This window comes from Salvelinus fontinalis, chromosome 5, assembly GCF_029448725.1.
Source record: "Salvelinus fontinalis isolate EN_2023a chromosome 5, ASM2944872v1, whole genome shotgun sequence".
NCBI classification, from domain to species: Eukaryota; Metazoa; Chordata; class Actinopteri; order Salmoniformes; family Salmonidae; genus Salvelinus; species Salvelinus fontinalis.
Window position 1 is genome coordinate 51,919,201 of NC_074669.1, and position 13,202 is coordinate 51,932,402.

The window sequence follows — 13,202 nt, forward strand, 5'->3', positions numbered from 1 at the left end:
CCCAGCAGGCATCAATCTATGTGATGAGTCATCCGCCGTGTCATCGCTGTTGGCCTTCGAAAAGAAGAAGCGAAGGAGGCTTTGGAAGCGACAGGCCTCGCGGCTAGAGGCACACCGCCTACGCTAGCTAGCAATCTACCAATGCATGCTAGCAGTCATACCGTGTGATACGTTGATATGTGCCATTTCAAACTCAACCCTGCCAAACGCTTTGAGAATCTTATATGGACGACAACGTCCGAGCATAAAATGTCATTTACATGACAAGTAATGTTGCTGGTGCCAATTTGAATTCTCATACCAGACATTCTGGGTTGTGTAAAAAATGACAGCTTTATTGCCTATTTGGGTTTACAGTAGCTCCTTTGCCAAGTAGATATGTAGCCAGAAGGACCAACAGGGAATAGGGTAGGACTATCTTTTGCCCAAAATGTGTACATTTAAGGCAAAATGTGCATGTTTCAATGGCCTCTGTCCTAGTTAAGACTCCATCCCAAATGGTCCCCTGTTCCCTTTATAGTGCACTACTTTTGACCAGGGCACGTATAAGGAATAGGGTTCCATTTGGGAAGCAGGTTTACTCGTTCCTAGCATGACGCACCTGGTCTCTCTGCATCCCAAATAGCACCCTATTCCCTATGGTCCCTGGTAGAAAAATAGTGCACCAAATAGGGAAAGGGTGCCATTTGAGACTCAACCTAGGTGTTTCTAAATAAAATGGAGGTCGCCAGCCGGGATTTGTGGGATCTTGGCTGGAGAAGGCAATTAAAGGAGAGATATGCTTGCTGTGTTTGAACCAGGAGTGGTGGAGGTAAAGGTGGTTTTCTCATCAACATTGTCAGTGTCTAAGTCCCAAATGGCACGCTTTCCCTATATAGTGCACAACTTTTGGAGAGCGCGCTATGGCCCTATCAATATGAGAAAGTTTAGCCATACTGGGAAAGGTGCAGTACATAAACTCAGCAAAAAGATAAACGTCCCTTTGTCAGGACCCTGTCTTTCAAAGATAATTCATAAAAGTACAAATAACTTCACAGATCTTAATTGTAAAGTGTTTTAAACACTGTTTCCCATTATTGTTCAATGAACCATACACAATTAATGAACATGCACCTGTGGAACGGTTGTTAAGATACTAACAGCTTACAGACGGTAGGCAATTAAGGTCACAGTTATGAAAACGTAGGACACTAAAGAGGCCTTTCTACTGAATCTGAAAAACACCAAAAGAAAGATGCTCAGGGTCCCTGCTCATTTGTGTGAACGTGCCTTAGGCATGCTGCAAGGAGGCATGAGGACTGCAGATGTGGACAGGGCAATAAATTGCAATGTCCGTACTGTGAGTACTAAGACAGCGCTACAGGGAGACAGGACAGACAGCTGATCGTCCTCGCAGTGGCAGACCACGTGTAACAACATCTGCACAGGATCGGTACATCCGAACATCACACCTGCGGGACAGGTACAGGATGGCAACAACAACTGCCCGAGTTACATCAGGAATGCACAATCCCGCCATCAGTGCTCAGACCGTCTGCAATAGGCTGAGAGAAGCTGGACTGAGAGGCAGGTCCTCACCAGACATCAGCAGCAACGTCGTCTCCTATGGGTACAAACCCACCATCGCTGGACCAGACAGGACTGGCAAAAAGTGCTCTTCACTGATGAGTCGCGGTTTTGTCTCACCAGGGGTGATGGTCGGATTCGTGTTTATTGCCGAAGGAATGAGCGTTACACCGAGGCCTGTACTCTGGAGCGGGATCGATTTGGAGGTGGAGGGTCCCTCATGGTCTGGGGCTGTGTGTCACAGCATTATCCGACTGAGCTTGTTGTCATTGCAGGCAATCTCAACGCTATGCGTTACAGGGAAGACATCCTCCCTCATATGGTACCCTTCCTGCAGGCTCATCCTGACATGACCCTCCAGCATGACAATGCCACCAGCCATACTGCTCGTTCTGTGCGTGATTTCCTGCAAGACAGGAATGTCAGTGTTCTGCCATGGCCAGCAAAGATCCCGGATCTCAATCCCATTGAGCACGTCTGGGACCTTTTGGATCGGCGGGTGAAGGCTATGGCAATTCCCCCCAGAAATGTCTGGAAACTTGCAGGTGCCTTGGTGGAAGAGTGGGGTAACATCTTACAAACTGGCAAATCTGGTGCAGTCCATGAGGAGGAGATGCACTGCAGTACTTAATGCAGCTGGTGGCCACACCAGATACTGACTTAATTTTGATTTTGACCCCCCTTTGTTCAGGGACACATTATTCAATTTGTTAGTCACATGTCTGTGGATCTTGTTCAGTTTATTTCTCAGTTGTTTAATCTTGTTATGTTCATACAAAAATGTGCACATGTTGAGTTTGCTGAAAATAAACACAGTTGACAGTGAGGACGTTTCTTTTTTTGTTGAGTTTATAAACATAAGCACACACAAAGGCATTCCATGCCATCCCCTGGAGGTTGTTCATGCGTGATCTATCTGGGTAGTGTGTGTTAGTAGATCAGTCTGGTGAAAGTCATCCCTCTATGACAGGGCTCCATGGGCTGACACGGAATCAGTTTGTGGCACCGCTCTGGTCATTAGTCGTCCTTCACTGTTCTCTGGACAGCCTTACCCTGGAACACCTGGGACTAGAACAGCCATGACCCAGTTTCACACCAGCCACCGTCCTTCTGTCCTTCTCTGACAGACCTGACTACTGTTAGCCTGGGCCGCAGGACAGTGTGTGTGTGTGTGTGTGTGTGTGTGTGTGTGTGTGTGTGAGGGAGGGGGTTTTGTCTGTGTGAGGGAGGGGATTCTGTGTGTGTTTGCTGCAGGTGCCATTGGCAGGCAGGCTATCAGGGTCATAAGGTGTGCCAGACATGTGACAACTGTTCCTTTTAGAAACGAGTGTCTCTCTGCAATGCACCAGTACACACCATTTCATTACAAGTATCTGCTGAGTAACAATCAATGGACAAATCAGGATAAACAAATGGTAAGCGGCTTTTAAACCTCCTACCTGACGTAGCCTAGCCCAGCATCCTACCGTACTGTTCCTAAGCAAGGTAAAGATTAGCGGCTTAGCCTCCTATCCAGTCCTACCTGTGCCTAGGCGGTATCCAGATGGTCTCGGCGCTCCAGACTGCTGCGTCTCGGCCATGGTGGCCCTCCTCTCCTGCTGCTCCCACATCTCCGCCTCCGACTCGGTAGTCCTGGAGCCCACGTCCGACACGTCACCCTCCTCACCCTCCTCCCCCTCCGTGCTGTTCCGGTAGGGTCTCCGCTGCCAGTTCTGGATGGCCTGCTTGCGGAGCCCCCAGCTCCGGGACCCCCCGCCCCTCTCGTAGCACTGTCCGCCCCCTCCCTGTCCGCCCCCTTCCCCCAGCCGACACTGGACGTGGTAGTACTGGCCCTCGGGGCACTCTTCCATGGGGTGCATCTCCACGCTGTCGCCGCTGTCGTAGCCCCCGCCCGAGCCCTGGGAGAAGGACTTGACCCGTCCCGACGCTCTGGGGAAAGAGAGGGGGAGAGCGGAAGAGAGGGGATGAGTTATACGCAAAAGGTACCACTTTAAAAAAAAAAACGTTACTCAAAGCAACTTTTGTGGACACTTTACATATGGACAACTAACAGACAGAACTATTGAAACGTATACAGCATCATATAGTTCTCTATCCAGGTTTCATCAGATAGGTCATCTGCATTACTGTAGCCTGGTCCCAGATCTGTTTGTCAGGTCAGTGATTGGCTGAAATGAGTCGAAGTGGCAGCAGAGCCACCACACGTTGTCACTTCCTGATACCACATGATTCTACAGCCCAACAGTGTTGCCATGGTTTCCACAGCTCAGTATCGACCAAGATGAACAACTTCCAAAACGAAGAATATGAAACGTATTTGCCAACTGCAATGAATGTTTACATATCGTTGTTTTTTTTAAACCTTACAGTAACTGCACAGGTTTGGGTGTGACACTTGTCTAGTGGTGTTTTGAGGGTGTCCCTTAAACTACGTTTGTGTAGACATATTTGAATAGTGATGTGGTGTGTCCTTTTAAGTTTGTAGAGACATATTTGACTGTAATGTCTTGGCAGTGACTAAGATTCTGGCCACAGGTGGAAAACACTGTGCCCCTCAAGGACAGCTCTTTTTATCCCGAATGCATTTCATGAGCTTACTGCCTTCTGGCAGTCGCTACATGTCCCAAAAATCTGATATGCACAATTTAACATGTCCCTCCCTGTAGCATTGAGAATATAAAAGGTATTTTGACACTATCCCCAATGACACACACACACGCCTCAACATGGTGTCAAGTCCGCGATTGTCAATCACTGCACCTACAGACCTTGTTAAAATTATATATTTGACCAAAGGTAATAAAGTTTACTGAAAGTTTAGACGACAACATACTGTCGTGCTTTAAAGTCAGCATGAGAAATAATTCCCTTCCCAGTAATATGAACCATGAAAAAAAGTAGAGGGAAAACAAATGAAAAACTTTTATGCTAGTGGCCATCTTCACGGATATTCATATTTATACCCAGCTCCTGTGCTCTGGATTATTTGGAGACCCCAGGCATTTGTACAGCAGAAACTTTCAACTGTACGGAAAATAAGAACCACCGAGTCTGTCCCAGGTTGCAACACTCACCACCGAGTTCCAAACTGCCTCTGGAAGCAACGTCAGCCCAAGAACTGTAACGTCGGGTGCTTCGTGAAATGGGTTTCCATGGCCGAGCAGCCAAACACAAGCCTAAGATCAGCAATGCCAAGCGTCGGCTGGAGTGGTGTAAAGTCACCATTGGACTCTTGAGCAGTGGAAACGTGTTCTCTGGAGTGATGAATCACACTTCGCCATCTGGCAGTCCGACTGACAAATCAGAGTTTGGCGGATGCCAGGAGAAAGCTACCTGCCCCAATGCATAGTGCCAACTGTAAAGTTTGGTGGAGGAGGAATAATGGCCGGGGATTGTTTTTCATGGTTCGGGCTAGGCCCCTTAGTTCCAGTGAAGGGAAATCTTAACGCTACAGCATACAATGACAATCTAGACGATTCTGTGGCAACAGCTTGGGGAAGGCCCTTTCCTGTTTCATCATGATAATGCCCCCGTGCACAAACCGAGGATCATACAGAAATGGTTTGTCGAAGTTGGTGTGGAAGAACTTGACTGGCCTGTACAGAGCCCTGACCTCAACCCCATCAAACACCTTTGGGATGAATTGGAACGCTGACTGCCAGCCTGGCCTTATCGCCCAACATCAGTGCCCGAACTCACTAATGCTTGTGGCTGAATGGAAGAAAGTCCCCGCAGCAACATTCCAACATCTAGTGGAAAGCCTTCCCAGAAGAGTGGAGGCTGTTATCGCAGCAAACGGGGGACCAACTCCAGATTAATGCCCAAGATTACGGAATGAGATGTTCGACAAGCAGGTGTCCACATACTTTTGGCCATGTAGTGCATGTATGGGAAGGAGACTTTTTAATAGGTTGGTATATCATTACATATTCGTTGAGATAGTAGATACTGTAGATGTGCGTGTTACATTCCCTTCCCTCAGCATTTCAATATAACCCATTGCTTTAATACTTGTAAGCCTAGGTGTAAAGCTCTTTTAGATTTTGTGTTAAATGAAAATCACATTAACATTATTGTCTACTACTATCCCTTCTTCAGAAATCATTTCTGATGGTTTTTAGTCAACTGAGAGAGACATTTTGAAGTTTATAAGCCACTATATCAAACCAAGCTGTAAACACATTCCCTCTTCATCGTGCACTGACAAAGACTAACTTCCTGGTGCCGACAAGACGCTTTAAAACTATGCAACAAACAACTAACAAAATGTAGAATAATATCAGTTGAGAGTGAAAATACTACTTCAGCATAAAAGTGTTTTGAAGCTCTGATGAAATACAAAGTAGACCAATTTAGATCATGAGGAGTGAGGGGGGGGGGGGGGGGGGGGGTTGTTTTTTTTTGCGGGAAAATTGACTACAGTGACTGCTTCTGGAAACAGCAGTTTTTTCCCCCTGAGGCAGCCATTGCGCACGCACACACAGACAGAGAGCGAGAACAAAGACCCTGTTAAATTACTATACCGATAACTCTCCTCCACATATTAAGCAAATAACGAGGAATTTTAAAACCTAGCCTCGCAGAAAAGTAGGAAATCTTGCATCGCTCATCATTCTCCTGCTTGTCTAAAGGCGTTTATATTGTCCTATGGAGGCAAAAGCACCACAAACAAAACAAAACAGACTAGAACAGATAAACTGGCGTACCCAGTGGATGAACTGCACACCGAAAGTCAGACTTCCATTCAGTCCTTCCGTACCTAATCGAGATTCACTGTGTGATATTAGTGCATACGCGTATTCTTCTTTTAAACATTACAACGCTACTTCATTGTAAGGCTTTTCACCTTTCCGTTATTACTTTTGTGTCCTAAACGTCCGCATTAAAACTCCACAAAACAATCAGTGTACCTTCCAGCACTGACATGCACACGCGTTAGACGAATGACATCTAACACAACCGTCCTGTGGTAAATCCACGCCAGACCTGGAATCAAATAGAACTTTTTTCTTTGAAATACATCATCTGTGCTCGATTGATTGCATAGAACCTAGTGACACCGCTAAAGATGCAGAGGAGAGGCCACTTGGCAGTGTGGCTCTGTATGCATCCCAAATGGCACCCTATTCCCTATATAGTGCCCTACTTTTGACCAGGTTAGATCGGGCTCTAGTCAAAAGTAGCACACTGTATAGGGAATAGGGTGGTACACAGCCTATATCAGAGTGGTGGCTTCAGCAATAAAAGCCACAGGTTGGATCAATACTGTGGAATCAATCAGCAGAGCTGTGGCTAATTGGGTACAGATCATTATTCAAGTGTATAACAGGGATGTACAGTTTCCTATCCAGTAATGCACAGTGGGGCTCAGGATGGATGACAGAGTAGCCATTTCGGTACAAAATGGAGTCGAGGATTTCAGTGCGACTGATCCAGACCATGTCAATAAAGCAACAAAATAAGATATTTTTAAACCCAAATATCTATTTCTCAAACAAGCACCTAAATAGAATCTTCCGTCACTGTATTTGGAACAAATAAATCACATTCATCTCCGGGAGACCGAGGGGATTTATGGAACGTTCTAATCTAGGAAGTGAAAGGATCACTTGGTGACCAACGATTGGCTCGCCAAAAAACGAACGCCGAAGCGAGATGACGTCGTCGCGTGACAGAAGGACGGTAAAGTCATGATCATGTGTTACGCACATGCACCCACAGAAACACGCATGGGCACGTACAAACACAAAGAGTTGCATAACGATGCAAAATAAGGTTTACATTTCGTCTGAACAACAACAAAAAAGACATGGTTCTGCATGGACATGATACCATGGTGATATGGAGCTTGATCATCATACTAGAGCGCCAGGGCTGCATACCAAAAAGGCACCCTATTCCCTTTTTTATTTACTAAAGTAGTGCGCTAAATAGGGAACGGAATGCCATTTGGGACGCAGCCCGGTGTGGGCGGGTTTGGATCAGCAGTGAAGGAAAGAGCACGAGATGGTCCTCTCGAAATGCATGAGATAGGGCTCGAATTTTTGACCTTTCAGCGAGCCACTCAAATCCAGATGCACGCGAAGATGCGTCATTGCGCAAAGATGAGCAGATCAGTCGGTGACAATCTGAAAGCCATATGGGATGAATCATATACTTAAATAATGCCAAAACCACCTGTAACTTACCATTTTCTTCCAATCTAATGTTTGCTTGTTTATTTACAACGTAATCACATCGTTCACTAATCTGAGTTGGGGGGGTAAACCAAATATGACAAGTTGTCCATGAACACACCAAACACCAAGCACATCAACAGAGAGCTTTTTACAAATTCATGGGTTCTCCCTCTTTCTCTATCACTCTCTCTGCCCGGTGCCCACAGAGGCAGCCAGGCCTAAGAAAGCAGTACTGACACTTTAAATCCTCACTCTCTGACCGCCGTTGTTTACAAGCATGTGTCAAAGAGCAGTGGCGATGCCCATCGGCTGGTTTTGTGTGCGTTTGGTGCGAGTGGGAACACATAGCGGCGGAAGGGAGAGCTGGGACAGAACATTCCCCTACCGTTTCTGCATGGCTGACAGAGTCGGGCCTCACTTCAGCGCCCGGCAGGACAACAGGAAGTTGTTTTGTGAGGCTGTCAGGGGCCAGGGCACAGTACTGGACAAATACTACCTGGCTGGTGCCCTCTGATACCTTCCATGCTCAGGGCGGTCCAGTTCAGTCGGAGTCAGTGTTGCCACAGTCTGATGCATACGGGCTCAGGCCACGGTCTGGTGCTCAGAATCCATCTACTGGACCACTGGCCCCCAAGCATAGGGCCCCCACATCAAGTCACTGTACCTAAGTGCACCAGGGGGTTGCATTGCATTGCATCTTACCTTTAACAGATGCTCTTATCCAAAGCCACTTACAGTGCAGAGAGTGAAGTGTGAAGATGGGATATAGAAGTCACCCATAGGCACAGACCTAGAATCAGCTCATCTCCCTCTATTCCAACCTCAAACATGGGGAGAGGACACGACTCTGGGCTCCCGAGTGGCGCAGCGGTCTGAGGCACTGCATCTCAGTGCTAGAGGCATCACTACAGGAGGGCAGTGCGGGATAGCGTGTGGAGGACTGGCTTACCCGGTGCTGGGAGAGGATCGTCGGTCAGAGACCTGGTACATGCCCCTGGACGTCCCTGAGATGCTGGAGTTCCTCTGAAAAAATGGGGAGAGAGAGAGAGAGAGCGAGAAGATAAAGAGAGAGATAAAGAGAGAGGGAAGAAAGGGAGAGAGAGAGAGGTGTGTCAACACATTAAACCGTTTCCTTGAATTCTGATACTTCTAAAAAATAAAAATAAAAGGACAAAAACAGGACTTTACACATGGTAGTGAAAATAGTCCTCGGTCTATGTACTGACTGTAACACAGGAGGCTGCTGCGTGGCGAACGGCTCATCATAATGTCCGGAACAGCGCAAATGGAATGGCGTCAAACATCCGCAAACCACGAGTTCGATGCGTTTGATACCGGTTCCACTAATTCCGCTCCAGTCCATCAGCACGAGCCAATCCTCCCCTATTAAAAAGGTGCCACCAACCTCGTGTGTTCTGTAACTCACAGTGAATGTTGAATAGACTTCGATATTCTGTTGTTGTGCCCTGAAACCATTTACTGCTGTGCTGTGTTCAGAGGATGGTTTGTCACGGGTCAACAACACCTCCCACTGTTCGTGTTTCTCTTCAATCTACTCTGATTCAAATAAATACTATTTACACACACCAAACAACCACTATAAAACTGAAGCACATAAAAATGCTGGTGTACAGGTGTGATACCTTCTTAAATGACCCATAACAACGAGGACAACTACTCTCGCTCAAAGCCCAAGAGGTGATCGGTTTAAAAACAGCTTCACATTCAACGGGAGGTAGCGATTGGCTAAAAAAAAAAAAACACATTTCCCAAATGAAAAAAAATAACACGCTGTGGTGTAGTTAATCAAAGAATAAGTATAAACGTCTCCTCTTCAGATGTATTTATATCTGCCAAGCTGTGAGAAGCCACCAGGAGCGCAACAATACACACACACATATATATACATATATTCACACACAAACACTATCAGCAGGGTTTAAACATGATTTCTGAGGGTTGCATCTCGATAGTCAAAACTGCCGTGTTCTCATCTCCTTTCCTTCATCTAAACTGACTTGATAATGTAGGATAGGTGAAAACATTGTGATGGAGTCGGATCAACGGATGACTTTCCTATCCAGCACAATCGTATCTACAAGTGCCTTCAGAAAGTATTCACATCTAGGGGCTGTTGCGGCGGCCGCATTGCCGCCACAGTCAGGGCCGCAGTAATCTCCCTAGTCTCGCACCCATGACACCAGCTCGCTAACAACCATCAGGTCCTAATGGCCTGGTACTCAGGACTCCAGTGTCCCTCTAACCACTCTGACGTCAGAGCAAATGCAATCAAAAGTCACATTAAAACACATCAACACAGTAGGCTGACTTTTAAAAGTCACCCCACCGTGACTGATCAGCTTGAGGAAAGAAACTGAGTGGAAAACTTGGTCGTTGTGGATGTTGTTTCAAAGCATAACATTGAAAAGGACCTAGCTTTGCTAAGGTGATGATTAAACCCACAGGCCTATACTGTATATGAGCCCGGGGATTCAAACAGTGATTGTACCCTTATACAATGCATAGCCTACCGCATGGTACTCACACACCAAAAAAAAACTGATTTAAGATGTGTTTGGTACCTAATTGGTCTAGTTAGCCTATACTCCAAAATAAAACAAATTCTAGTAATGGCCTTTGAGTGTGGACTGTATTATGCATCCTGGATGGACTGATTACCTTATGCTACACTTTCTATCCATGAGTCTGGGAGAGAACGTCTAGGCGATGAAGTTGCTTCATTGACTGTGCAGGGCGGCTTACACAATCTGCCTGCTGTATAGTGCATTTTTATTGGATTCTGAATAGCCTAAATAGGGCATTTCTTATATTTTCATAATTAAAAAAAATAGGCTGACATTCCCTTTAGATAAAGAATATCTCACCACCGTGAGTTTCTCTCTCCTTCATTCCTTTCTCGAGCGTGCAGAGATGGGGGCTGTCGACGGTTTAATGAAATGAGTCTTGTTGTGAAAACATATTACCATCGATGTTCCCAAACAGATTTCACTTGGTTTCCCAAATTCAGCACTGGGGGTAGCTGCAGGAACAGGGTTGGGGTACAGGGTAGGAGAGCCCATGGCATACAGAGTTTGGGGCGGGAATATCACCTGTTTGCGCAGCGAGAGGCTGCATGATTCTCAAAAAGTGGTTCATGCATGGAGTGAAATAGCCAGAGTAGCCTATCCGGCACGATTGAAAAACAGGCGGAAAAAGTCGCCTCCATTCGCTATTCGAGTGCATACGGGTGGACATATTTCCCCTGCCCATTTTAGAAACGGGCCATTCTAAATCCAAAACACATTTGACGTATTAGTAAAGGACAAGATTAAATTCAGAATAGTCTGACGGGTGAAAATATGATCACTTGATGAGAACAGCATGTGCAGGGACAGAGCGGTTTTTTGCGACTTTCCCGAATCGCCGATAGCCTAGTCACACCATGCAGCTCATATACGTTTTGATTCCTAAGAAATTAAGGTTTAGATCATTCACAATTTAAGTATTCAAATATCTCAAAATCTAGCATATAGGACCGGTTTAAAATGATCACTTTTATGCTCAACATAGCCACGTAATTTGCTCACTCGCTACGGAATGGGAGAAATATCCTTTCCATCTTATTCAGCTAAGTTGAATTACATTTTTCCTACTGTAAAATCCTAGAATATAAAATAATGGCACAGGACTTAAGCATCTTGTCTGCAAAACGAACAAGCCTACAGCATGGTGCACAGTCAGATAACATTCAGTAAAGCAAACCCATATTCTGTTCCTCTGAAATACATTTTCTACATATCATAATCTTTCTTTAGACGTACCTAAAATAAATCATGGATTTACTGTGATGGGGACGCATAAGCGGCTTGCGTTTATGTTAATTAACGCTCGATTACAAATGAGACCGGCAGTCTTTTACATGACAATAAACGGCTGACAAAATGTCATGACCACCACAGCCCTAGACACGAGGGGAGGAAACCACTTGAGACTATTGAGATCCACCCCCCAATGGTGTATCAAGAAGGGGCTGCACCAGCAAGACGGGACTTGACAATCAATACATTATAGTGGTACGTCCATGTCATGTCCATCACGATCAAATGGTTTTAACATTTGTTGTATTAACCCATACACACACACACACACACACAGAGAGATACACAGATATATACAGTTGAAGTCGGAAGTTTACATACACCTTAGCCAAATACATTTAAACTCGGTATTTCACAATTCCTGACATTTAATCCTAGTAAAAATTCCCTGTCTTAGGTCAGTTAGGATCAACACTTTATTTTAAGAATGTGAAATGTCAGAATAATAGTAGAGAGAATAATTTATTTCAGCTTTTATTTCTTTCATCACATTCCCAGTGAGTCAGAAGTCAACATACACTCAATTAGTATTTGGTAGTATTGCCTTTAAATTGTTTAACCTGGGTCAAACGTTTTGGATAGCCTTCCACAAGCTTCCCACAATAAGTTGGGTACCTTTTGTCCCATTCCTCCTGACACAGCTGATGTAACTGAGTCAGGTTTGTAGGCCTCCTTGCTCACACACGCTTTTTCAGTTCTGCCCACACATTTTCTATAGGATTGAGGTCAGGGCTTTGTGATGGCCACTCCAATACCTTGACTTTGTTGTCCTTAAGCCATTTTGCCACAACTTTGGAAGTATGCTTGGGGTCATTGTCCATTTGGAAGACCCATTTGCGACCAAGCTTTAACTTCCTTACTGATGTCTTCAATATATCCATATAATTTTCATATAAAATTTTCATATATAATTTTCATATAATAATATTTTGTAAAGTGCACCAGTCCCTCCTGCAGAAAAGCACCTCCACAACACCCACTGCCACCCCCGTGCTTCACGGTTGGGATGGTGTTCTTCGGCTTACAAGCCTCCCCCTTTTTCCTCCAAACATAATGGTCATTATGGCCAAACAGTTCTATTTTTGTTTCATCAGACCAGAGGACATTTCTCCAAAAAGCACGATCTTTGTCCCCATGTGCAGTTGAAAACCGTAGTGACTTTATGGCGGTTTTTGAGCAGTGGCATCTTCCTTGCTGAGCGGTCTTTCAGGTTATGTCGATATAGGACTCGTTTTATTGTGGATATAGATACTTTTGTACCTGTTTCCTCCAGCATCTTCACAAGGTCCTTTGCTGTTGTTCTGGGACTGATTGCGTTCAAAGTACGTTCATCTCTAGGAGACAGAACACATCTCCTTCCAGAGTGGTATGATGGCTGCTCGGTCCCATGGTGTTTATACTTGCATACTATTGTTTGTACAGATAAACGTGGTACCTTCAGGTGTTTGGAAATTGCTCCCAAGGATGAACCAGACTTGCAGAGGTTTATAATTTTGAGACCTGAGGTCTTGGCTGATTTCTTTTGATTTTCCCATGATGTCAAGCAAAGAGGAACTGAGTTTGAAGGTAGGCCGTGAAA

At 45.3% G+C, this 13,202-nt stretch overlaps 1 protein-coding gene across 2 annotated transcripts in view; it reads right to left on the reverse strand.

Moving 5' to 3' along the window:
- LOC129855801 (F-box only protein 41-like) overlaps positions 1-13,202 on the reverse strand; it is a 113,545-nt gene that overhangs the window by 30,484 nt on the left and 69,859 nt on the right. For both annotated transcript variants that reach the window (XM_055923823.1, XM_055923825.1), the window contains 2 exons: positions 8,695-8,768; positions 3,089-3,495 (listed from right to left, as the gene is read on the reverse strand). In XM_055923823.1, the coding sequence (XP_055779798.1) occupies positions 3,089-3,495; positions 8,695-8,768 (481 nt within the window). The remainder of the gene's footprint in view (positions 1-3,088; positions 3,496-8,694; positions 8,769-13,202) is intronic.